The 25904-nt window shown below is 59.7% G+C and overlaps 2 protein-coding genes across 3 annotated transcripts in view; both read right to left on the minus strand.

The window, feature by feature from the left end:
- Nucleotides 1–2388: 2388 nt before the first annotated feature.
- On the minus strand, nt 2389–7577 carry LOC114109334 (myosin IC heavy chain-like). The gene is made up of 3 exons (XM_027957790.2): nt 7299–7577; nt 5822–6018; nt 2389–3456 (listed from the first exon to the last, which is right to left on the minus strand). Exons 1-3 carry the CDS (start codon nt 7459–7461, stop codon nt 3445–3447), a joined length of 372 nt encoding a protein of 123 aa, XP_027813591.1. The 5' UTR covers nt 7462–7577; the 3' UTR covers nt 2389–3444.
- A 120-nt stretch (nt 7578–7697) lies between these two features.
- The window catches only part of IFT122 (intraflagellar transport 122), a 65543-nt gene continuing 47336 nt past the window's right edge, over nt 7698–25904 (minus strand). For both annotated transcript variants that reach the window (XM_004018535.5, XM_004018536.5), the window contains 12 exons: nt 23353–23519; nt 20622–20793; nt 19194–19296; nt 17188–17328; nt 16137–16231; nt 13604–13704; nt 11578–11743; nt 10580–10691; nt 9944–10069; nt 9037–9116; nt 8621–8785; nt 7698–8151 (listed from right to left, as the gene is read on the minus strand). In XM_004018535.5, coding sequence (XP_004018584.3) covers nt 8062–8151; nt 8621–8785; nt 9037–9116; nt 9944–10069; nt 10580–10691; nt 11578–11743; nt 13604–13704; nt 16137–16231; nt 17188–17328; nt 19194–19296; nt 20622–20793; nt 23353–23519 — 1518 coding nt within the window. In that variant the 3' untranslated portion in view covers nt 7698–8061. The remainder of the gene's footprint in view (nt 8152–8620; nt 8786–9036; nt 9117–9943; nt 10070–10579; nt 10692–11577; nt 11744–13603; nt 13705–16136; nt 16232–17187; nt 17329–19193; nt 19297–20621; nt 20794–23352; nt 23520–25904) is intronic.

Consider the following 25904-nt stretch of genomic DNA (forward strand, 5'->3'; position numbering starts at 1 on the left):
GGGCTCCGACTGCCCCCCCAGGCCCTTATAAAGTGACCTCCCCTCCCTAAGCTCCCGGCTGAATCAGCACCTCAGAGATTGGGGGCGTTATTAATCATATTAATCCTCACTGCTGCAACGAGGGGCCTAATTGGCTTCCAGGTGGGGCCAAGGTGACTCCAGGTGGAAGGCTGTGGTCAGGGAGAAGGGGCGCGTGCTGGGGACCCTGGGAAAGAGCGGAGGCCTGCCCCCAACTTCCCTGTCCCCCTCTATCATGTCAGCTGATGGCCCTGGCCTGGCACTGGGACCCCTAGCTCCAGGCCCACTTCCCTCTGGCTCAGGGCAGGCAAACTTTGCCTTCCTCCCACCTGGCCTACGAACTCCCGGAGGGCAGAGCGCTGTCATCCCCTCACTCAGCCCCTGAGCCATCCCTTCCCCACCTGGGTCACCTCTGGGCTTATCCAGTCACCACACACTGGCAGTGCCCACCGGCCAGGTCATGAGCTTCACAAGTACAGCAGGGCGCTCCGGGGTCCGGACACAAGCCCCACATTGCCCAGGAGCTCAAAAAGCATTTGTTCCCTTGAACTGGAGTTCACTCACTCACTTGTTCAAACCAACATTTATGTGCAGGCCACTGGGGGACCCGAGGCTCCTCCTTGTGGGAAGACCTGCTCCCGACCCGGGGAGGGGAGGCCACCTCTCTGCAGAGACATCCAGGGGGAATAATGTGTTGAGGGAGGGGCGCTTTGCCAGGTTGCCAAGTGGGGAAGTCAGCATAGACTGAAGACAGAGGACCGGCGAAGGCCCGAGGCCCGTCTGGGATGTGGGCCCTCATGGGCTGGGGTCAGCTAGGGGGGGGCTTAGTGCCAGGGGCTTTGTCCAGGGGAACTTGGGCAGATCGTGGGGAGAGGAAGGTGGCTCAAAAGCCCTCAAGGATGAGCTGAAGGGAGCAATGGTGGAGGAAGGGACCAGGGCAGAGGGGACCAGAGTGGGGAGGGGACAGAAGCTCTTAGGGCTCCTGAAGCAGGGCCTTGCCTCCAGGAGGTGAACGGGGACAAGCCTGTGCCGGGCGCCAGATCCCTGTGGTGAGCGAGGAGGTGTGGTCCCGGGAGCTCCCGTGTGAAGGGGAGATGGGCCCTAGGAACAGCACAATGACCGCGGCCTGGGACGGGGGTCAGGCTGGGCTGGGGCAGTGGCCCTTGGGTGCCCTGTGATCGGCAAGCCGTGATGGTGTATCCCAGAAAAGCAGGATGAGCTCAGGGTGCGAATGAGGGCCCCCATCTACAACAGGATCGTGAGGACCCCCTCCCAGGAGTGAAGTGGGGTTGCGGGCAGCCTGGCCTTCGGGGTCCTCAATGACCACGGTCCAGCCATGACTTTTATCCGGCACCAACTGTGTTCTACACAAGATACTCAGTTCTGGGGAATATGGTGGACAAGAAGGACCAAGCCCCTGCCTGTAGGACATGCCCTTCCGTGGGGGAGGGAAGGGGCCCCCACAAACCATTAAACAAACGACAACAGAGACTGTTCAGATGGTGACGTCCTCCCGATACACACTCGCCTGGAGCTGCCCACGAAGGCCTCTCTGAGACCTCGAGGATGGAAGGGGCCCTAAGGGGTGGAGCTGTCCAAGGAGAGAGAGCGGCCAGTGCAAAGGCCCTGAGGCAGGGAACGCAAGGCCGGCCAGGAAGCATCCCAGTGTCCGAGACCTCCGTTGCTGAAGCTCCCTTGTGCTGTCTCTCGTCCCACCTGGGATGTCTACACCTCTCTGCTCAGAAACGTGCCCCCTTCCCTGCAGCCCACCTGGGGCTCCAGAGCCCTGCTGTCCCGGGAAGCGGGCAGCGTCAGGACTTGAGTGGGGAGCCTGGTGGTGTGTGCGCTGGGGGGAAGGAGCAAGGGGCAGGCAGGCGCGGCGGGTGGGTGGGGTGCGGCTGCTCAAGGTGTAAGGTGCTTGGCCCAGTGATTAGGCCCATCGCTAAAGAGGTCAAGGTGAAGAGTTTGATTCTGACACGGCCCCTGCTGGCCAGACAGAGGGACAGACGATGGACTTCCTGGGTCAAGACCAGCACGCGCAGCCCTGCTCTGGCCAGGCTGAGCCCCCGACCGTCAAACTCATGGCCTTGCTTGTTACCCCCTAATGCTTATGACAACCTGGAAGCTTTTAATTCCTATTCTGTTCATGGGTCTCTTAGGCTGTACCTTGAGCCCAGGGGTGGGCTGGGGTCTGTCTTGCTCATCACAGGGCCCCAGAGCCCAGCTCAACACACAGCAGGTGCACGTAAATCATTTCCCTTACTTCTGCGGTCCCCAACCTTTTTGGCACCAGGACCAACTTGGTGGAAGACAATTTTTCCACGGACCAGGGGTTAGGAGGGGGGATGGTTTTGGGATGATTCAAGTGCATTACATTTATTGTGCACTTTATTTCTAATCTAGCGCTGCCGCTGATCTCCCAGCAAGTACCGTAGGTCCACAGCCTGGAGGTTGGGGACCCCTGCCCTACTTGAATGAGCTGGGATTTCTGTTTGGTGCCTGGGGCCTGGCACATGACAGGTGCCCAAGGACTGTCTGTAGACTGAGCGGATGGATCTAGGTTATCACAGGAAGTGCTGACTTTCTCTAAGACTCAGGTCCACCCTCTGTTCAGTTCAGTTCAGTCGCTCAGTTGAGTCCAACTCCTTGCAACCCCATGAACTGCAGCACGCCAGGCCTCCCTGTCCATCACCAACTCCCGGAGTCCACCCAAATCCATCTCCATCGAGTCCGTGATGCCATCCAGCCATCTCATCCTCTGTCGTCCCCTTCTCCTCCTGCCCCCAATCCCTCCCAGCATCAGGGTCTTTTCCAATGAGGCAACTCTTCATGTGAGGTGGCCAAAGTATTGGAGTTTCAGCTTCAGCATCAGTCCTTCCAATGAACACTCAGGACTGATCTCCTTTAGGATGGACTGGTTGGATCTTCTTGCATTCCAAGGGACTCTCAAGAGTCTTCTCCAACACCACAGCTCAAAAGCATCAATTCTTCGGCGCTCAGCTTTCTTTACCATCCAACTCTCGGGTCCATCTATGACTACATCTCTGCCTTTGTTGGCAAAGTAATGTCTCTGCTTTAGAATATGCTATCTAGGTTGGTCATAACTTTCCTTCCAAGGAGTAAGCGTCTTTTAATTTCATGGCTGCAATCACCATCTGCAGTGATTTTGGAGCCCCAAAAAATAAAGTCTGACACTGTTTCCCCATCTATTTCCCATGAAGTGATGGGACCAGATGCCATGATCTTCGTTTTCTGAATGTTGAGCTTTAAGCCAAGTTTTTCACTCTCCTTCTTCACTTTCATCAGAGGCTTTTAGTTCCTCTTCTCTTTCTGCCGTAAGGGTGGTGTCATCTGTATATCTGAGGTTACTGATATTTCTCCCGGCAATCTTGATTCCAGCTTGTGCTTCTTCCAGCCCAGTGTTTCTCATGATGTACTCTGCATAGAAGTTAAATAAGCAGGGTGACAGTATACAGCCTTGATGTACTCCTTTTCCTATTTGGAACCAGTCTGTTGTTCCACGTCCAGTTCTAACTAAATATGCTATCTAGGTTGGTCATAACTGTCCACCCTCTGTGAAAGAGTCTAAGAGTCCACTCTTTCAGGGTGGGGAGATGGGGGGTTAAAGGTCATCCCTGACATGATGGACGTCTGCTCTATAATGCACGATAGACAATTAAAAACAAAGAATGCTCTTTTGTTTGGAAGAACGGACTCACAGAACAACAGGAAGGTCATGAGAAGTCACCTACTCTGACCCTTCTTTGCAGGTGGGGAGACCAAGGCCCCCAGTCCGTAGGGGGTCACCCAGGTCACCCAACATGCCCGCCTGGCTACTCCTGCCCCAAAGGAGCTCTCAGGAAGACTGTCCATCATCCACAGTGGGGTGCCAGTGATGAAAGTGGGTTGCACCGGGGTGCTGGCAAGGGCCCGACTCAGCTGTTCAGGCCTGGGCAGCAGTGGCAGGGGTGGCACTGGGCTCAGTCGCCAAGAGAGTCTGGAAAGACCTGTCGCCCCCCTCAGTTCGCTGGGACTAGGAAGCTCCAGGATCCACTCGCACCTGCAGGGCAAAGCTGCCCGCTGTCCCGCCCGGGCCCGGCTCACAGACCTACAGACCCGAGGAGTAGGCACCCCAGTCCTCCCACAAGGGACTGCGGCTGTCGGCCACGAGGCTGGGGGCAGCCCAGGCCTCCCTTCCCTGAGCCTGTTTCCTGCCGGGACCAGTGACCCTTGCTGACAGTGTCCCCCGCTTCTGCGTGCGTGCGCGTGTATGCTAAGTCCCTTCAGTCAAATCTGACTCTGTGAGACCCTCTGGACTGTAGGCCGGCAGGCTCCTCTGGCTACGGCATTCTCCAGGCTAGAACACTGGAGTGGGTGGCCAGGCCCTCCTCCAGCGGACCTTCCCGACCCAGGGATGGAAGGCGGGTGCTTTACCACTAGCGCCACCTGGGAACCCTCCTGAGAACCTGGTTCAGTCCACAGCCGTGGAGGGCCCCTCCAGCTCTCAACCTGCATTTCCCACTCGGTACCCAACACTGCCAGCCGCATCTGACTTGTCTCTCAACTGCCTGCCCATCCCAGAGTAGGTGCTCGATGAACAAGTGTCCAGGGTAGGGACAGCTCCTCCCAGCCCCACGGGGAGGCCTTCGTGCCTCTGACCACTGGGGAAACCAGCTTCCTCAGCAGAGCTGGGTAGAGGCGGGGGGTCCAGCCTTCCACTTGAGCTCTGCTGTCCCCACTGCCGGCCGGCTAGAAGGAAGCTGGGATTGCACGGAGGGCCAAGCGCAGTGTGGGTGACCTTCTGAGCCTCCGCCCCTCTCGACCAGGCAGGCGCAGAACAGGCTGTGAGGGATGGTGAGCGGTGGGGCTGGGGGGTGGTTGGTTGGTCTCTGCTTCCCCAGCCCAGCCCCTCTGGGAGGCCAGGTGTGGCGAAGGATTAGAGCTTAGCGGGCAGCGGTGCGCAAATAGCTCTTAAGCCTCTGCGTGGAGGTGCTGCTTGGTCAGCAGCCTCCTCTCCACGCCACCCCCCAGCTCCCCTCACTGCTGAGCCACTTGCGTCACCACAGTGAGGCCTGAGTGAGGCCTGAGACTGAGCTGCCAACTCAAGGGGGGAAGAGGAGAGGAGAGACTGGCTCTGCGCTTTCCACTGCCTCTCCTCCCGCCTCCCCCTCCCCAGATGCTGGGGCCTGGGGACATGGAGGTGAATCCTAGGCCACTCCCTGTCTCCCCTCCTGGTCTCCCCTCAAGGAGCTCCTGGTCTTCAGGGGCAGCAGCCACAGGGAAAACGGATAACCTGGAGAGGTGGGAAAACGCTCCTGCCTCAGAAACATTGGGGCCAGGAGGGAGGGGACAGCTGGGCCAAGGCCCCCGGCTGGCGGAGAGGCGCTGGGGCCCCGGGCTGGGGTGGCAAGGGAGGCCGGGGGTCTGGGCGCTAGGTGGCAGCCAGCGGGCCGCTGAAGCTATGACAGGCAGGGCAGTGGCGTGCTGGAGCCCATTCTGATGTCCTAGGGTCTGGAGGAAGGCATCAGGATGTGCTTGGGCAAGCGCTGGGCCAGGGTGGGAGCCCCGCCTGGAGGCGGCCCCTCTGCCCGGGCTCCTGCCTATCTGACGGAGGGGCTGGCCTGTGGGGAAGGCCGACTGATGCCTGCCCACCTGTCCAGGAGCCACGAGGGGCCCCCGGCTTCAGCAGCCTGCCTGAGGGTGGATGCGGACGTTGGTGGGCTGGCTGAGGCTGGGCTCGAGCTGGGGCCACCTGAGGTCTGGCCCGGGGCTCTTTCTGGCCGCCCAGTCCCCTCTTCCTCACCTCCTCTTTCCAGGAACAGAGAACAGTGCTGAGGACCTGGAGACAGGTCTGGATGCAGTCACAGCCGGAACCACGTCTCGGCGGCCCAGCCTGCGGCCACCGCTCTTCTGTCGGGGCCCCATGTCCTCGTGGGGAGACGGGGCGTCTCAGGATGCCCGCGGGCGAGGCCTTTCCTTCCTCGCCTTCCTCACCGTGGCCTGCAAGGGGGATGGTCACCAACACAGACTGAGGCTGGGACCTCAGTGTCAGAGCTGGAGGGGTCTCTTGTACAGATGGGCCAACAGCGGTGGAGAGAGGGCCGGACCTGGCCACGGCCCTGCCCAGTAAGGACAGAAGGGGAGCAGGACGCAGCACTCACACGCAAAGGCAGTGCCTGCCTGTAACCCTGTCTTGGCTCCATAAATATTTCATAAATGGAAGAAAAGAGAATGTTCCCAAGCCTCAGTCTCAGCATGTGTCCAGTGGGCACCCTTGAAGACGCCAGAGGGTTATAGAAGACAAATAAATGCATGGAAAACCCTCACTCGGGGCCAGACTTAACAGGGAGCTCGGACTCAGGCCTCTGGAGCTCAGGTCCTCTGGGGTGGCAGCACCAGGCATAGCAAGGCTGCAAGGATGCACGCTGGAGTCTCAGGCTGGGCCCCTCCCCCGCCTCTAGCCGTGAGCCATCTGATCTGTCGCTGTGATTGACGCCTGTTCGGTGGTGGGGGGTGCTGTTTGCTCCCTCTCCTCTTTCCCAGCCACATGCGAGTGATTTCAGCTCAAGCAACGTGCTAATGGAAATCCTAACACATTAATAAATGTTTAGCACGCGAGAGAGCATGCATGATCGTAAGTAATTAAGACGCTCAACGGAGGAGTTCTGTTGGCACAACTGTCTGGCTCCATTTCTTTCTTTTCCTCCGTCACCTCCTGAGAGAGCTGCAGAGGGCGGGAGGGGGGAGGGGGCGGGGCCAGGGTCCAGCCCTGGACTCACCCCTGGGGGGCCCCCCTGCAGCCACTCCCCTATCCTAATGTCTTCATCCCTCCCTTTGGAGGGGACCTTTGCCCCACTCGGCCCGCTTCACGGATGCCCTGCAAAAGATCAGTATCTAATCACCCGGCTGGTTTTCCACATGTTCCCTGGCAGCCCAGTCCCCCTCTTCCTGCCATCAGGACTTTGCATAAAGCCCTGGACTGCTTGCTGCCTTCTTGGCAGGGACTGGGGAGGAGGGTGAAGGGAGAGGCCTTGGGGAAGGAAGGACAGACCCCAGCACCTCCGCCCGCCCCTGAGGCTGCAGAATGGGAAGTCACCCGCCCTCCGTCACAGAGCTGAGTGAGAACCGAGCCAGCATATGAAGCGTGGCTGGTACAGAAGAAGGTCCCCAATAAATGTCAGCTCCCTTTCCCAGCTTCTCATCTGCCCTCAAGCTGCCAAATCAGACGCTTGCTGACGCTCAGGGGATGGGCCCTTCCTGGAACCTCATGCGGGACCCACCTGCTCCAGGCGCTGCAGGAAGGGGCAAGCTCAGGCCACGTGGAGGACCAGGGAGCAGCTGGGGAGGACTGAGGGCCTGGTCCCAGTTGGGAAGTAGAGGGTGGACTCCATAGGCCCCGGGAGCAGCCCTGTTAGCCACCTTCTTTAGGGCCAGGTATCTCATCTTCTCCTTGAGATGGAGCCCCGTTCCGCCAAAATAAATAAATAAATATATATATTAAAAAAAAAAAACCTGTTCCCCTACCATTCCCATATTGCCATTTTCAATTAGATTAGATTTTAAGAGCACACAAATGTAATGTTCCTCTCGGATCAAATTAGAAAGAAAAACAGGTGCACTTTTGCATAAGGAAATTAAGTTGCAGACAATATGAAGATTTGCTAAAATGCAGACACTGATGAAAATAAGTAGCCCTTTTATTTGTAATTATTGAGGCAATCTGTTCGCAAAGTGTACATGTGAACGGTCTGACAGATCCGTGGACTCCGGCAGACTGCCGCAAACAACTCTGAGCCGTTCTGAAACGAACAGATTTTTTTTTTCTCTCTCTCTCTTAGAAAATATATGTTCGTTCTCTCCTCCATCTCCTGGTGCTATTCACAAGACACAAAATGCCATAAATAGGAGTTTCATGGTTACACAAGGCCCCTCCCTAAGATACACACTCAATCGGGGCATAAGACAGTCTGACAGTTTAACTCTTCCTTCGATGGCCCCGCGACAGGCAGCTGTCGGGCAGGGTGGCGGTCCTCAGGGGGCTGGTCAGGGGCTGGGGTCGTCCACGCGCCGCCGGCAGTAGGGGCAGCAGGTGTGCTGAAGCAGCAGCAGCTCATAGTCCTCCGAGTGGAACATCTGGGGAGAGATGGCCGTGACCCCGCAACCCTGGGCGCTCAGCAGCCCCGAGCCAGGCGGGGACCACCGCCCTGCTAAGGGCAGGCGGCTTGGCAGTGAGTCGGGGCCAGAAGTACCAAGTCCCGCCCACCCTAATCTGAGGACCAGCAGGGAGCTGGGGAAGGTCTGAGGCCCCTTCTACCCGAAGCGCAGTTCACAGGAACATCACACTGGCCGGCCCCCTCTGGATGAAGCGCAGGTACAAGGAGCACAAGGTCAAGGGGCAAATCCACAGCAGATGGTCCAGGGATGCCTGTGAGGCTGGGGAGGCGACTAAGGACAGCCAAGCCTCTCCTCCAGCCCGGGAGCCCTGGCCTTAGCCGCTGAGGGACACGTGTGCTGCCCCCATGCCTGGCCTCCCTATGGGGCCCATCCGGGAAGCGCAGCAGCAGCTGGAGGGAAGGACCCTGGGACCATGCGTGGGCGGTACCTGGAAGCAGGAGGGGCACATGGTGATGGAGGCGTCGGGCAGCAGGGAGCGGAAGTACTGCCACTGCAGGGGCGGTGGCCAGCGCTTGATGAGGACGTCCCGCCGGCTCATGGAGCGCAGCACGGAGCGGCTCACCACCACGGGCACGAACTCCGAGCCACCTTGCTGCAGGCCGGGCAGGGAGAGCGAATGGGGCCTAGCTCAGCCGGCGGGGGTACACGCCACAGAGGGCCCCCGAGCCCTCCCCTTCCTGTCCGGTCCCTCGGGAGAACCCAGCTGGCGGTCTCTGTGACTGGGAGCCCACCTCCCTCCCCCGGGGGCCCCAGGGGGAGTGTGCTGAGGAAAGGGACCTGAGCCAGGCCTTGGGCAGGGGGCCGGGGGGGTCTCAGCAGCCCGTCACTCAGGGGTGCCCGCACCTCAAAGCTCAGCTTGGCCGTGAAGGGGTCGTCTTCCCCCACGGAGTCCATGCTCTCATCCAGCCTCAGGGTCTGGGCATCTGGGGGGCACTGGTCAAGGACAGGGCCTGAGGCCGAGGGAGAGCCCCCCCTCCACCCGAAGCATTGAGACTCACAGGGCTGGGGGCTCCCTTTGGGCCAGTGTAGGACCCTCCCCGTGGCTCAGGGAAGCATAGCAAGGCGCGCGAGCGGCTTTCCCCATGGAGGAGAGGCCTGCTCACACGAAGCCCAGCACACAGGTGGGGGAGGTGGTGGGGGGCTCTGAGGGCTTCTGCTGTGGCCCCTCAAGACCCAGCACAGCCCACAAAGGCCGCTGAGACGCAGCGTGGGAGCCAAGGCCTGTGGTCTGCAGGGCTGGACCAGGTATGACAGGCCTGGCGGGAAGCCATAGCCCCTAGCACAGCCAGCAGCTCCTGGAGGGTCTCCCCACAGCTGCTGGGCAGCCTCGCAGACCCTCCTCGCAGAGTAGGGTGGGCACCCCTGGGGATCCCAGGGCCGGCCAGCCCGGGCTGGAGGTGCCCAGGGAGCCACCCCCTTGGCCAGGCCTCCCACCCCCCGGGGAAGGGAGGCTGCGGGTGCCAGGTCAGGGCAGGCCGGGCCCCACAGCAGCCACCCCCCAGCCTCCTGGGCGGGCACGGGCCCATGGACGTGGTTCCTGCCTCCTATCCTCCCTGCCCCTGCAGCAGTTCTGCACCCCGGGCCAGCGCCCCACCTAGCTCTGGCACTGAGCCTGCTGCCGTAGGGGCCTCTCCAGCGCACACAGTGGCCCACCCTTGCCTCACCTGGCCCAGCGAGCCCCCAAGGCCCCCCTGCCTCCAGGCCGGCGCCCAGCGGACACACACATGGGTCCGGCCGGTGCCCAGGATACTGTTGCTCGTGATCTCTTGCCACTTGTTCTCCCGCTTGAGTCTTGGTGCCTCCAGATCAATGAGGGAGACAGCTTCTTCATCCGTGATCCCCTCCTCCAGGTAGAATTCAACCAGGTGCAGCACCTCTGCAGACACAGGCAAGGGAGAGGCTGCGAGGCTCTCAGAGGCAGCGCTGGGGGTGGGGAGGGGGGTTCGAGAGCTCCTTCCCGCCCAGTACAGGCCTTGCTGAAAGCTGGCGGGGCGGCAAGGGGAAGCAGGCGTGTGTGGGCGAGGGGCCTCGACCCTCCACCATCGCCCTAGTGCCTGGACGGGCTCCTCTGCAGGGGAAGAGCAGGGGCCTCTGCCCAGCTCCTGGAAAGGGGCCTCTGATCCCCGTCGACGTGGAAAGAGCTGGGCCTTGAGAGCCGCGTCAGCTGCCCGGATTGAAGGCCCCTCTGCCCAGGAATTTCATCAGGCAGAGCAGCACTCCGGGCTCCGAGGGGTCTGGGCAGCACTGGCCCTGCCTCTGGGAACCCCGAGTGACCCTATGTGTCAGCGGGGTGGGGGTGGGGGTCTCACTGTCCCCACTTTGTCCAAATGAGGACACAGGCCGCGCCGTCTGCAGGCCAGCCATCCCGCCTGCCCGCCGCACTCACCGTAGGAAGAGGCGGAGAAGACGAAGGGCTGGCGGCAGTTGATGCAGACATTGCCCAGGTTGTTGAGCAGCGGGTTGTTGGTGGAGCAGCGGTAGCACAAGGGCACCAGCTCCTGCAGGACAGAGCGTGGCCACTGAGGGCTCTACGGGGGTGCGGGCGCAGCCCCGTCTCCTTGCCTGGGCTCGGGCTCCAGCCTCCTGGGCCTGGTGGCCAAGAGGAGAGGCCACCTGGATGGGCGGGGCAGGGGCTCTGCACAGGGACGGAGCAGGGTAAGTAAGGGCCTACAGACACCAGAGGCCCTGCCTCTGGGGCCCGCTGCCCAGGACACCCCCTTCCCAGGCGGGGCTCCTGAGTTGCGGCTCTTCCGGCAGGAATGACGCCGGCCACAGCCACCACTGACCAGCCAGCCACTGTGCTCCACGGGTCGTGCCAAGCACGTGACCAACTTCAGCCTCATTCCTCCTCATAGCCTCCTGCAGGAAAGCTGTGACCCGCATCCCCATTTGATAGACGTGGAGACTGAGGCTCAGGAAGACTGAGACACAGCTAGGAAATGGGGGAGCTGTTGCCAAGTCTGCTCTGAGCTTGAAGGAGACAGTGGCTGTTTGGGTTGGAGGAAGGGAGGCTGGGGCACAGACGGAGCTGCAGACACTGGGGGTGGATCTGCGGGTGAGTGATAACCTGCCTCCAGAAAGGAGGACTAGACCAGGGTCTCCTAGGATGAGGCCCAGGCAGAGACACTGGGCCCTGGGGCTGGGGCAGGGCAGACCTGGAGCCCCAGGACGGCTGGGAAGCAAGCGGGCAGAGCTGTGGGGCTTAGGGGGCTGTGATAAACAGAGGAGGCAGAGAGGGAAGGGCAGAGAGAGCTGGCACAACAGGGCTCAGGCAGGGGAGGGGGTGCAGAGCCCCAGGAGCACGGCAGCCATCTTTCAGTCGAACCCAGGCTGGGCACAGAGGTGTCAGGAGAGGCCTCCTGCCCGAGGGGCCAGGGCCCTCACCTCACTGTCATGGAAGGGCTTGGAGCGGATGGTCAGGCTGCCCAGTTCAATGGACTTCTGGAACCGGGCGGGGATCTGCAGGCCCTGCAGCTTGTCGTAGGCGTGCCGGGCCAGCTTGTAGGCGCCCAGGGCCTTGCTCTGTTTGGCCAGGGTGAAGAGTGTGTTCCTGCCGATGATGAGGTTAAGGGCGACAGAGGCCACAGCAGGCCCGAGCACTGGCACTGCCCACCTCTGGAGCGAGCCCCAAGCTGGAACGCAGCTTGTGCACATGCCAGGAGGGCATGGGAAGGAGCCTGAGGACTGCTTCGCTCATCTGTGGGAGGTAAGTGAATTTCTCGGATATCAAGGCCCGGAGATTTTTCCAGAGATACAGACAGCGTTGTCTGCATTAATATTTTAACCTTGCTTAGGTTTTCTGGGCTTGCTGATGGCTCATCTTGGACCCTGGCTGGGCCAAAATGGCTCTCCCTGCCTCACCCGGCCTGCCAGCCAGCCCCTAGATTGCCTGGCACCAAGTGCCGCCTGCTCCAGCCCCGCCAGGAGGAGCCTGATCCCCAGTGCAGAACACTTCTGCCTGCACTTCACCGAGGCCACGGCGAGCTCCGGGGCCCTTCTTTGAGCTCTTAGTCTGGGGCTGACGGGCTTTCATGCTCCACCTCAGGTCACCTCAAATGCCAGCTGTGCCCAGGCCCGGTCTGCCCTTTCTCCCCTCACCCTGACCCTGAATGCCCTTCCCCACTGCCCCGTGCCAAGCCTTAGCTAAGCAAGGCCTGCGTCCCAAGCCTCCTCTGAGCCATCCTTCCCCGACGTTCCTGCTGCCCACTCCCCACCCCACCCCCGTGGCCCCTTCCACAGTCGTCACATGGAGACAAGGTTCCTTGTCTGTGTATCCCCTGTCCTCCCTGGAGTCAGGGACCATGTCAGGAGTCGTTTCCACATCCCCAGTGGACGTGAGGGTGAAGCTCAGGGCAGGGTTCAGTCAGACTCTGCCGACCTGAACAGAACTTGCCGCAGGGGCTGCGTGCAGGGGCCGACGCCCCATGATGGGGGCAGCTTCCCCCGAAATGTAAAGGATGGGCCTGAACCCCTTCAGAAAGGCTGGTTCTCACCAACTGGCAGCTCTGAGCTCTTCCCTCGGAGAGTGTGTGATTCACGGGAAGAAAGCAGGGCGGGGGCTCGGCAGAGGCTGAGAAATAGTGACGTCCCCTCCTGAAGGAGGGGACAGGGGCTTCTTGTGACTTCTGTCCTTTTCAGGACCTTCAGGATTGGGGGTTATTTCCTCGCAGTCTCTGGCAGCACAGGCCCAAAGGCTCCTCCATGGCCCTCACTGGCAGCCAGAGGAGGACAGGCCGGCTCCCAGGCAGGCCCTGAGGTGCTGCCCCTTGAGCCCAGCTCCCAGGCAGGGGGCTTCAGCTCCTCCCTTCTCCCACCTCAATTCCCTCCAGCCCCGTCTGTGCACTGGGTGCTCCCCTGGAACATCTACTCAGGCCTCCCCTGGTAGAGACAGATGTCGCCTCCTCCAGGCAGCCTTCCTTGACTTTGACCCCAACCTTCACCCTTGCACACAGCACGCATCCCACTGAACGAGGCCCTGACACTCGTCATCTCCCCTGACTGATGGTAGTTTGTTGCCTGCTACCGGCTGTGCGTTGGGGACGCAGCAGGCGCTCATCCACCTGGGCTGAACAAAGCTCTGCCCGCCCCCAGGTCCCCAGCTCAGAGGCCTAGCATTCCCTACATTCTGGTCACATGCTCCTCTGGGGGTTACAGAAGGCCCACACAGTGTGTGGGCCAGAGACCCTCCGCCGGGCCCAGAGAGCCCTGAAAACTCCCCCTCCCTCGGCGCTGGCCTGAGCCTCCCCGGCTGAGCCTCGCCTTCAGCAGCAGCATGGTGAGCTCCCTCCCTCTGTCTGTTCCCGAGGGCTGCTGGAGAGAGAGGGGAGCCTCTGCCAGCATAGTGCTCTGGAAGAACTCCTGGGGCCATCAGACAGCAGGGGCGGGACAGAGGGCGGTGAGCGAAGGATACACTTTGGAGATGCCCAGGGGGGTGTCCTTGGTCAGGCTGTGCAGCAGGAACCTGGAGATGTTGAAGAGCGTCTCGGGAAGGTGGAAGCTGAACGGCTCCTCCTGCCGCGAGGAAAGCAGACAGAACTGAATTTCTCAGCCGAGCTGCTGCTGGGCCGGGTGAGAGGCAGATGCCGGGCACTCGGAGTGACTTCGACAGAAGAGCAATCGCCCAGGGAGCACCTGCCATGTGTGTGCTGGGCGCCTGTGGCCACACTCGTCTGGTCCCCAGCCCAACCCGGCGAGGGAAGCAGCTTCACTCTCACAGCAGTGAGGGCAAAACCAAGGCCCCAGACACGGTCGGCCCATGACACCCGCATGGGGCTGCGATTCAAACCCACTGAAAGTGTTTCTCTGAAGCTTGTTGCCTCTGGGGTGGCTAATGATTCCTTCTCCCTGAGCTCAAGTTGTTGCCAATTAGCTCTAAAAGGGGAGACCTTTAGGCAATTTGAGACGTGACCTCCATACAAGCATCTCCTTAAACGGAGGCACTTAACCCTCTGTAGCCTGAGAGCACAGGCCTCCTCTCTGCCGTCCAGCAGCAGACTGATGGCAATGCCCACAGACGTGCCAGGCACTGGGGTCCCTGCTACATGCCTCTGCCCCTGCACCCGGCACAGGCCCTCCCATCAGACAGGCGCTCAACACCCGTGAGTTCAATGCACAGGTCTTCTGCACAGAGAGGCCGCCAGAAGCTCCACACATAGCCTGCAGGGGATGTTCCATCGGGAGGGGTCTATAAGAGGTTAAGAGATCCCTGTTTTGAAGGACGCTGGCACGCTGCTCCGGATGATAAGATGAAAGCAGGCCAGCTTCCCCTGGCAGCAAGCACTCAGTGGTAATAAACTGACATTTCCTCAAGGGCCCTGCTGGGCCGCACTCAGCGCTGAGCCACCAGGACTCGGGCCCTAATTGGTCTCGATCCACGAGGACTCGCTTTACGCCACTTCTCTGGTCCAGAGCCCAGCCTTCGCTCCTTAGTTCTCACTTAAATTTCTACAGCCTCTGTCAGTTCCAAGAAAACCTGAGCCTGCACCCTCTCCTGGGTGAGAGCCAGGGAGAGGCCTGCCTCTGGTTTTACCACACGAGGTGTGGAAGCTCAGAAGTGTCCCAGGGAGAGGAGAGGGGGTGCTCCCCTGGGAAAGGCGCCACCACCTCCAAACCAGAGCTGCTCTGCCGGGCCGGACACCACACCCCGAGACACCGGCTGCTCCGGGCCTGCGCTCACACTGGGGCCTCTGCCAGGAGCGGCCTCCCTCCGCCCCCTCTTCACCTGCCCCTATCTTACTCATCTCCCACCTCCTGGCTTGGGGGCCACCTCCTCCAGGAAGTCTTCTTAGTCCTCTAAGCATGTCCTTTGAGGGAACTGAAATGCAACTGCTTGTTTCTAGGCTGATGGAAGGCTCGTGTGAGGTCTCCGCACAGGGCAGCGGCAAGAGCCGACACTCACCCAGAGTCCCCCTTCCAAGTGCCGCCCAGTGTCAACTCATTGGATCCTCACCATCAAGTGGGCACTGTTATGACCCTCATCTTACAGAGGCGGGAGCTGAAGCACAGAGGGGAGTAATGACCAGCCCAAGGTCACACGGCGGAGCTGGTGCATGAGGCCAGCGGTCCGCCTTCTTTAATTCAGCAGGCGGGGGTGGGGAGGGGGGGCTGCAAGTGCACAGGCTCCAAGGCAGGCTGCTGTCTGGGTTCAAGTCCTGGCTCTCCTGCTTACTAGCTGTGCGATCTCTCTGTCCAGCACCTCAGTTTTGTCATCTGTAAAATGGGATGGCAGTGTGTGCCTCACAGCATGGTCAAAAGGCTGATACAACGAAGCCCTTGGCACACTGCCTGGTATGCAGTAAGCACTCAGTAAGGATCGTCTAGTGCTATTGCCCTCTGACTTATCAGCACGGGGTACACTCACACTGCTGAGTGACTGAGGATAAGCAAGCAAGGAAGCTGAGGGCAATCTGTCACCTGTTCCCAACTATCAGGAGGCAGATTTAAAACAGCTTAAACAAAGGATTCAGGAGTAACTAAGAAGAGCTATTTGGGTCTCTGGAGATCAAGCCAACTCTCTCCTTTATAAAGAAGGAAACTGAGAGTCAGAAAGGGGAAGTGAATTGCTCAAGGTTACACAGGAAGTCAGTGGCAGGGCCAGGGAGAGACTTTGGGCCTTTGGTTAGCGCTGGACCTTCACCTGACTAGAAGACAGGGGCTCCTGGAACATCCCCCACGGGTCATTTAGAGAGACAGCCCTCTGAGTGGCGAGGGCAGGGTCCGCCTGAGTCATCTGAACCCAAAGCAAGCGACCGGAAGGCCCCCTCCAGCTCCGGCTGGCTGATTCTGAAGCCCACACGCTGCACATCAAACAAGCGAACAATCAAGAAAAATCAAAGTTCCAACCTGTCTCCCAGGGGGAGACCAGACTTCTCCGCAGGCCGTCATACCCTGTGAGACATGCCCAGGCCCCCCCGCCTGGCAGGTGGTGCCCCTGCCCACCTTACCACGTATCGGTGGATGGCGTGGTAGCCGTGGTACAGCTCAGCCAGGTGCTGGAAGTGGTGGAACTTGCCAAGCATCACTTCCTTCTGAGCAGGGTCTGCGGGGAGCGGAGAGAGGGCGTGTCAGCCTGGACTAGTTCTCCGGACACCAGCCTCCCACCCCCGAGCCAGGGCGATGGGGAAGGCGCTCTACTGTCCTGAGGCAGCAGAGTCACTCCCTGGGGCAGGGCTGGCATGGGGAGAGGCTGATCACCGGCACCCAAATGGGCCAGGGCCCCTGGCAGGGAGGGTGGGCGCACGTCAGGAGCACTCATGCCCACCTCAAACCTTTTCCCTCCCCATCCTTCCTCCTCGAAGCCCACACCCCTGGCCGGAATAGAAAGTGTCCCCTCACACCAGGGCTTGACAGTTTTCTAACTCTACCCACAGCTCCGCGCAGTCATGCGGGAAGCAGAGCGGGTCACCCCTGCTTCACAGACAGCAGGCAGCGCTGGGGAAGGACTGTGCTTTGTCACGAGTCCCCTGGCAGCTCCCATGCCAGCATCCACCCCCCGGGCGGGCCTTGGCCAGGGGGACAGCGTCTCCCTGCCCCGTCTACTTCCAGAAGGCCCGCGGCACATCATGGGACGTCTTGTGAAGGAGATCAACACCAAAACTATCTGCCATCCTGCCTGGGATGAGTGAGAATCTGCAGCGTGCACCTAAAAAGTGATCTCCTCTTCACCTTTTCATTTAATTCATGTTTTAAGTCAGTGCTCAGCCAGCTCCAGTTATGGGCTCCCAGGTAGCCAGGGAGAGACATGTTCCGAATTAGCAACGCAGACCCGGACCTCCCAATCGTAACCCCCGCACGGCCCTCATACCATCCTGAAGCTCATGGGCAAACTGGGAAGAGATGCCACGCGAGATTACACTGCTACAAGACAGGGTTATGGACAATACACCCAATAAACAAGCCCAGGGCTTTAATTAAAGCCTCCCAGATCTTCCGATGTTTATCTTGGTGCCAGAGCAGGGCCGGGGAAAACAAGGGGCCCGGCTGATGCTTGCTTACCTTGAGCTATATCGAGGCACTGCATGGAGAGCATCCAGTAATAATAGGCGGCGTCACTGAACCTGCTCTCGACCACGGCATTGTGAGTGAGCTGCTCCAGCACCCGGACCGCCTCACCCTGCCGCCCGGCCTTGTGGAACGCTGCAGGGGCACAAGAGCACGCCCCGTGGTGGGGAGTTGGGGGGGGTTCTGTGGGGCTCGCAGAGGTTGGGGGGGTGCGCTGCAGAAGTAGGACACTCATCGGAGCAGCTGCAGCCCCACGTTGCCGGGATGCGCCTTTCAGGCCGAAGGCTATAAATAACCGAGGCTACATCCTGAAAAAGTACAGTGAGGTATATACTCCTTTGAGGGGCTGGGAAAAGGCAACCCACTTTGGGAAGGCATGGGAGACAGGGAAAGCTGAGGGCCACGCCAAGGGGCAAAGTTTGAGGGTGGAAGCACCGCCTGCTGCATGCCCCGCCCCATCGCAGGACAAAGCCTGGCCGCTCCCCAGGTGACACGGTGACGGGCTCAGGGCTTTGCTGCCAGTTCCCTCACTGCATTGTCACTGCAGACCTACACAGGCTTTACGACATGGGCCACACGGGGGAGGTCAGCTGGCACCCCCAAGGTTCCAGGACCGAGCCCAACGCAAGTACATGCTCGGTCTTCAACTGAGGGCTTTTGGATGACCACCTTAGAAAATCTGGCCTGGTTCTAGCAACCCAATATTTGTAAAAACCAGCAAAAAATTTCTCAACCATTCTTCCATCCACTTCACAGAAATTTCTAGACTCCCAACTATGTGGCCAGAGCCTTGGGGTGTCGGGGGCGCCTGGGGAGGCCCTCCTAGCTGTGACACTTGCCCACACGTGGGCGCTTGGATGATCCAAGCCCCCCACGATCGGGAAGGAAAAGTTCTGGCCTTTGTTCCACTCTCATCTCCAATCTCTTGTCTGAGCACCAAGTTACTATGGCAATGGATTCTTGGATGGGTAGACACAGACAGATGGGTAGGTTGACGTGTTTTGCCCAAACATGCACATACTTCAGCACCTGGGCGCTCTGGAAGCACTGAAGCCGTGGGGAACACGCTGTCCTGCCACGGGGCCTTTCGGCTGAGGAGCTCCACAGGGAGACACCCCGAAATGTGTGCAGAGGCGGCCACTGCTCCCACAGAGAAGTGCAAACAGGATGCTACGGAAGATGACATGCCCAACTGGAGCCCTGCCCAGAGAGGCCGCAAACCCAAGTCTAGAGAACCAGGCTCCCAGACAGGCAGACCCTGGTCTGAAGCCGGCCCTCCCGTTTGTGGCTCTGGGACTTTGCAGGGCACCATCAGCCTCTGCGTCTCTGCAGGGCTGCAGGCGAGATGCAGGCTTATGTGGTTAGGCGCCCAATCAGTGCCTGGCGCAGAGAAGGCCGTCATATTTGAAACTATTGCCAGTTAAAGTTCTAGACGTCCTTTCGCTCCCGTGTGCAGCTGTTTTCCCAGTGGGTGCACTGAGGAGCAGGGGACACCCAGTTTCCCTGAGCCAGAGACAGAGCCCAGGTTCTCTTCTGGGTGAGGAAAAGTGGCCTCACCTACTGTATGGGAGGGCTCTTGTTCCATCCTTGCCCCATCGTGCCCCGCCTCAAATTCCCTCTGTGCCACCCCCTTGCTGTGGGACTTCAGGCAAATCCTCTACCTCCTCCAACCTCAGTTTTCTCATCTATAAAATGGTACCTACATCACGGGCCCGCTGTGAGGATAACACGGGATGACACGCAGAGCACTTTGCTCAGAGAGGCGATGGGACCTGCCGGAGGTCCTGGGGCTCGACCGTGAGTGGTGGGCCCAAGAGCATCCCACTCGAAGCCCGTCTCCTTCCCACAGCCCCATGGTCTCCACCACCCGGCCCACCACACCCGCAGGAGGGAGCCATCACTCTTAGGGCCGAGGTGGGAGGGCTGGGCAGCTCCTGGACACGGGTGTGGCCAGCGCTTTCTCCCGCCCCCTCTGCACGGTTACAGGCTGTGGGGCCTACCTTTCTGGGCTTCCTCAAAACGATCGTTCTCTGCGAGCCACTGAGCATAGGGCACGTAGATGTCATCCTTAAACTCGGGGTGCTTCTCACCCAAGGCGAAGGCCTAGGGGAAGGAGCGAATGCACGCTTCAGAACCCGGCCCCCGCCGCCCCCGTGAAAGCACGGCGCTTGGCTGAATCCATTAGGGATGTCATATTTTGCCGGCCTGACAACTCAGAGAGGGGGAGTGCCTCCCCCCCCGCCACCACCACCCCCAGAAACGCAGAAACAAATCAGCTTTTTGAAAACAAAAGGCAATTAACAGCAATATGCAAGCGATTGGATTCAATAACAACACAGTCTGTTTCTGGACCACAGAAGCGGCACAGAATCGGAAACATTTTATTTTGAGGCTTTGCGTGGGCTCCCGTAGCGCAGCAAACAGATTTCTTTTAATTGCAGGCGACACCTAAGGAAACAGAATTGACATTATCATCGCTGCTGCTTATTAGCTGTCAGAGATGACAGTGGATGCGGTGCTGCACAGCACCCGCTGTCTGCTTCGTCTGAGCCCCAGAACCACCTGTCGGGCCAGGAGAACCGGAAATGAATCACGGGGGCCAGTATGTGGTGATGGGGAGAAAGCCTGCCTGATGCACTCATTTCTGCTGCTTGAGAAAGCTGATAAACGCCTCTTGAGACGCCATGATTGCCTGTCTTTGGCCCCACCCTCTTTCATCAGTGACCTTGTTACCTCAGCAAACAGAGCCACTGAGAGGGGAGACGAGTCAGATGGCTCTTACCAGCAAAGGCCTCGCAACGGCCCTGCAGACCAGACCACAGCAGGTGGGCACAGCTCGGAGCCCCCTGAAGATGGATTTCAATCCAGGGCACGGGGAGCCAGGGAGCCAGAGGGTGGGGGTCAAGCCACAGAGGGGGAGCACGGCGGTGGCTCCACCAGCGCCCTGCAGCCGTCTCTCCTGCTGGCCTGGCTAACTCTTCCCAGGCCTTGGGGCAGAGGGGTCAGGGGAGAGGGCGAGGGCCCGTAATGGCTCTGGCAGCCTGCGCCTGGGAAGTATGGCTGGCGTTTTCTGCCACAACTTGGCAGAAAAATGCCACCAAGCAGGGTTTAAATGTCACAGAGGGGTGGCCCATGTCGGCGACACATCAGCCCGGACCAACGGCAGGCAGCGGGGGCTGTCACGGTACCTCTGGCATCCCTCACGCCCCTCACAGAGCCAGCAGGCCGTGAGGGTTTCCTGAATGAACGAATGAGCAAAGGCAGAGAGCGAGTGCAGAGAGGCCCTCCAGAACACTCGGGGCTCAGAGAACTCGCGGCCGGGTCTCCTGACTTTCAGGCCAGTGCTCACGTCGAGGGCAGCTGCTCTCCGTGTGAACCGCCCCCCAAGTCCCCGTGTCCCAGGGCTCAGGGAGGGCCTTGGCGCTCACCTCGTCCCAGCGCTGGGTCTCCACATGTAGCTGAACCAAGGACTTGAGGTCACCAATCTTCAGGTAGGTCTCAGCAGCGTAGCCAGGGTTATCCAACTTCTTGAAGAAGTGGGCGCACATCAGCAGCGGCTCCCGCTCAGCCTTGTCCAGCTTGCGGGCAATGTCGATGAGCCTGGAGCGGCAAGAGCATGGGGAGGAGTGGACTCTGGGGAGGCGGCTGATGGGGGAAGCCCCGTGGCGTCTGGGTCTCTCCAAGGGCGGCTCATCGTGCTGACAGCTCCCCAACTCTGCCCACAATCAGTATGGTGCCTTGGCCCCGGTGCATGATGCGAGGTTACTCACTGAGGGACTTCACCCAAAAAGTCCGCCTGGTGAAGGACACTCTGTCCCTCACTTCATGTGTCTTTCCTGGGAGATACGACCCTGTCCAGCAAGCTCTGGGGGGAGTAGCCAACATCTGCTGCTCATCTACGCGCGTCAGCTCAGTGCCATAAGCCTTCCCACATATGATCTCACTGGATCGTCTCTGCCCTCGGGGGGGGCGGTACTGTTATTCCCATTTCACAGATGAGGACACCAGAGGCCGGCGTTTGCAGCCGGGAAGGGGCCGAGTGCCCTCTTCAGCACCATTAGAGGAATTCTCACAGGGGAGCAGGGGCGGGGATGGGAGCAGCCTTCAGGGATAGACCGCTGGAGGAAGGGCCAGTGCGCTAATGCTCTGCGCTCTGGGAGGAGAGCCTGCGGGGATCTGCCTCTTCTCCTGGCCATGGTGCTGACCGGGCCAGGGCTGGGGTGGGGGGTGCCACAGGACCACTGGTTCACCCGGCTCCGCCACGGCTCGTAGGCACAGGGGGCTGCGTGGAAAGCGCTTCTCCCCTCCGGAGAGGCTGGGCTTTGGAGCCAAAGCGGCTCTCCCAGGGGAGAGGGGTTCTATCTTCCCAGCTCGCTCTTTGTGAGAAAGGATGGGGAAGCAGCTGTTAACAGAGACATCTCAGAAATCGGCAAGCTCAGGGAGGCTTGTCAATCCGTACTGAGAAGAATAATGGCTCTAAAAATACCACTTCTCAGCAGAGATAGGACACATTTTTAGGGAAAGGTGGTGCAGGCAACCCCTTGGGAGCCCCCACCCCCGCCCCACCCGTGAAACCTAATGTCCCGGGAGAAAGGACAGAGTGTGCTTGATGTCTCTCTTCTGAACGCGGTGAGCACCCCTGGGGTAACGTGATACGTATCAGCTGCAAATGACGGTGATGTAAAAAACTAGAGTGACTGGGGGCCCTAAACCTGCCTGGCTCTTTCCTGCCCCACCCCTTTCCATGAAAAGAAAAACCTAATGGGGGCGGTGGGGTAGGCGAACTCTGCACCTCTGTCTTCAAGAAACGCTATTCTGGGACAAGAGGACGATGGGGCGGTGCGGGAGGGCCCGCTAAGAGGGGCCACACGCACCGCGTGACTTAGTCGTCGACCAGCCCCTCTCCCTCTGGGTCCCGGACCACTGCGGCCCAGGGACCACAGAGTGGTCTCCAGGGCGACCGACAGCCCTCAGGGCGCAGGCCGAGCCGACCTCAGGAGCTACTCCTACACCGCTTTTCCTCTGCCAGCTGCAGCCTGCCCACGTCTACGCGTGCACAGACACACACACACACGTTAGCACAAAGCCCACTCCTGACGGTGGGAGGAGAGAGGCCACCCCGCCCAAAAAGGGTCCTGAGACTGAGCCCATCCTCTGTCCAGCAGCTCCACCGGAAGCTCCCAAGCTTCCGGTCTCTGCCTCCGTCAGCAGCATCGCCCACCAACTAACCAGAACTCAGAGTCCTCCGCCAATTCCCCAGTCAGCCCCGCCCTGACGCCACCGCCTCGGGTCCTGCGGTTCAGCTCTCCCAAGTCTCTCGTTCCCTCCGCCGCCACACGGCCCCCTCGGCCCACTTCACTGGACACCTGGTCTCCCCTCCTCCAGTTTTCCCTCCATCCTACACCTGCGGCGGGAGCACGGCCCTGACCGGGGTCCTCCCCACCTGCTGACAGGTCTAAACACCTCAGTCTGGCCCCCGAGGCCCTCCCCGTGAGACCAGCCCAGATGCCCCTACCGCTGCCAGCATCCTCCCCGCCCCTCTCCTGGACAGTCATCCCAAAGTGGCCCAGTTGTCCTGTCTGTTGCTGTTCCTCCCCTTGCGCACCCTCCCCTTCCTGCGCCTCCACCACTTGCAAGTCGTCAAAGGCCCTTCAGGCGAAGACCACCCCTGGCTCCCCCGGGAGAATGCATATCTCCTTCCCCGAGGCGCTCCGCACCGCTCCTGTTCTTTTTAGCGCTGACCATCACACAGGCTACAGGCCCTGCTCCACGACTGCCTGGTTGGCCAGCCTTGTGTGATCACTCGGTCCCCGAACCCCGGTTTCCTCATCTGAAGGGGGGCGTGGAGACACTGACGCTGAGGGTGTTGGGGGAACCACATGCCTGCAGGGAGCAGTGCCAGCTCAGGTGGGGCTCAGGGAACAGCGGCCCCGAAGCCTGGGTGGCCCCCTCACCCTCCACCACCCCTTCCCCAGGGCCTTGCTGAGCAGCTCAAAGGCAGCAACTGCTGTATCTGTATTTCCTCCAAACCGAGTCAGCGTTGCCTATGACCAGATACTTAGAGGAACACTGTTTTCCCTTGTCAGTCACAACCGAGCGCTGACAGGGCGTAACACGCCGCCGCCCACGTGCCTCTTGGGGCCGGGACTGGAAACCTACATGTCGACCCAGCCGTGGTCCCCGCTGATCTCGATGGCCTTGCAGTGCTCGCCCGCCGAGATGTACATCTCCACGGCGGCTTTGGGCTCGTTGATGTTTCGAGCCCAGTCAGCCTGTTTTGCGATTAGCATCTTTGTTTCTTTGGGGTCTTCAGATCCAAGGAAATCCTGAGGAAGCACAACAAAAACACTCGGGATTAGAACCTCCTGCTGCCAGCATGACGTCAGAGCTGCCGGAGGCTACAGTGAGGATGGGCCCTCTTGGTGGCGGCCAGGAAGCAGTAGCAGGCTGGGCTCCATGGGGCCGACGGGGGGGGAGGGGGGTGGGGAGGGGGAGGATGGGGGGAGCAAGCCCAGGGGCCACCCCACAGGTGCTCTGGGGAGGGGCTGGGGCAGTGTGAAGGACGGCGGCTCTCGACACTTCCTGCCCATCCCGCCAACGGCCGAGTGTCCTCCAGCTGAACAACGCATTCCGGACTTGCGGGAGTGCCGTGCACAAACTCCACGGAGCAGGAGGCTCATGGTCAAGGCGCTTTGTTTTTTTCTCCTTCATGCAGAGTTTGATGCATGTGTGACTTTACACAATTTCGGACACTCAGACCTAGTGGCACCTTTACTCAGAGTAAGGATGACGCCCCTCCCCACCCCACAACGCCTCAGAGTGAGGCTGGGGGTGCCCCGAACTCAGACGGGATGGCTTCCAGAGTTCCTGGAGGGCCCCTCAGCCGCCACCACGCCGCAGGATGTCTGTTTCCTGACTCTGTTCACCTTCTGCCGCCTGAACTCGGGGCGTGATCCCCTCGGCTCTGCCCTGGCTGTTGCCTGGTAAGCAGCACAAGGGATTCTGGTGAACCACCTCTCAACTGGATGCTCGGAAACCAGGCCTGAGTTTGGGTCTGCGGGGCTGGGGACAACAGGAGGCCACGGGGATCTGAGGCAGAGGGAAGGGGCTTGTAGAGACCCTTGAAGGAGGGAGAGGCCGGTGGACCTGGGGGCTCCGGAGCCTGTGTTCCTTCCACCACAACGGGCCTCTGAGGGGCCATGCCCAGCTTCCCTGGGTTTGGCCTGAGGACTCATGAGAAACAGCTTCAGAAGAGCACCTCTTCTTGGGATACGGTTACCCAACGTACATGTGTGGGGGCCGCCAGAGTTGAGGCAGCTTTGGTGCCGACAATTTTAAAGGTGGGGCTTTTCACAAAGGGAAATTGCGAGAGCTTAAGAGTGCAGCCTCGCATGCCTCCTCAGCAGCGGTTTGTCTCGGGAATAAAGTGCCCTGCGGAGTCTGCGCCATGCGAGCTCACAAAACCTGAGAAAGCATGCCTTTCCCCTGATTAGCACTCACTTGTCAGGAAAGTATAGTCAATGTACGCTGAAAACCCACTCGAACAATTAGCGTTCTCTTTTCTTTTTCCATTTGCTTTCAGGGTAATTGGGTAGCCTCTAAAATAACACATTAGATGGGCCGAAGACAAGCGGTTCTTTTAAGGCGAGGACAGAGCATCACGACCCTGATGCTAAGGCACCAGTGAAAGACAGCTCGCTGCAGCTCACAATGGGAGGGGGCTAGGATGGCGGCCACCGGAACCGGAGACGCCTGGCTTGGGCCCTTAAGGACACGGCCTTTACTCTTGGTAGCTACAGTGCCGACCCTTTATGCCAAAGCAAAGTCAGAGCTCTGCTGACTGGGTTGGTTAAAGGGGGTGAGCGGCTGGAGAAAACAGGCATCCTGAGAGAACAGAAATGTCCTTCAGAGTGAGTGCTCATGGACTGCGGTATATCTGTGGTGAGAAAGGTCAGAGGCCAAGGTCGAGCTAGGAGCTTGGCTGGTCGGCTCAGCCAGGGGCAGAACGCACAGGCTTCATGAAGGAGCCTGCCCCAGCCCCGCAGCCCGGCTCCAGAAGCTCTGACCTAATTGGAGTTGAGCCTAAATGCTTCCTCTAACAAGATGGCTTTCCAGAGGTTCTTTGGTTCCACGGCGCTGACTGACATGTTATCTGGGGCCGTGGCAAAGGCATTGTCCTGGAGTGGGCAGAAGGAGGCCATGCTGAGTGACGAGCAAGACTAAACAGTGCCCTCGCGCTCCGTGATTCTGACCAGGACATACTACATGAGAGTTAAGAGCACTATAATCCCCTTTATCACCAGATAAACATGTCACTTACCCGGAAAGCATACAATTTATTTGTACGTGGGAATGTAATTTAAAAATTTTCTGAAAACCAGATTGAATCTTGGGAAGCAATTTTCAAGTAAACAAAAACATGCCACGTTAGTAAGCACTGTGTCCCCCCGACCCCCCGACGTAACGTGTATGTACACATGCTCCCAGACTGTGGGCGGGGAGGGGGCCGAAACGGAACCACACTACTGGGATCCTACTTGGAATTTTACCAAAGGCTGAGGCCAAAAACAACGCCCAGCGTATTTACCTTTACGGAGAGACAGACCAGATGGGCTGTGCAAATGGCTGCCTTTCTGGGTGGGAGACTGTAGGCGCACAAAGCCCACCGTAAGTGTGATGGGGGTTGTTTCCAAAGAACCTCTGGAAAGCCA

Source organism: Ovis aries, chromosome 19 (assembly GCF_016772045.2).
Source record: "Ovis aries strain OAR_USU_Benz2616 breed Rambouillet chromosome 19, ARS-UI_Ramb_v3.0, whole genome shotgun sequence".
NCBI classification, from domain to species: domain Eukaryota; kingdom Metazoa; phylum Chordata; class Mammalia; order Artiodactyla; family Bovidae; genus Ovis; species Ovis aries.

Coding starts and splice junctions, on each gene's coding strand:
- LOC114109334 (XM_027957790.2), bottom strand. CDS start 7,461: ATGAGATACCTGGCCCTAAAGAAGGTGGCTAACAGGGCTGCTCCCGGG. Junction 6,019..7,298: donor TCCTGCAGCGCCTGGAGCAG/GTGGGTCCCGCA, acceptor TCCCCCTTGCAG/GCCACGGTGAGGAAGGCGAG.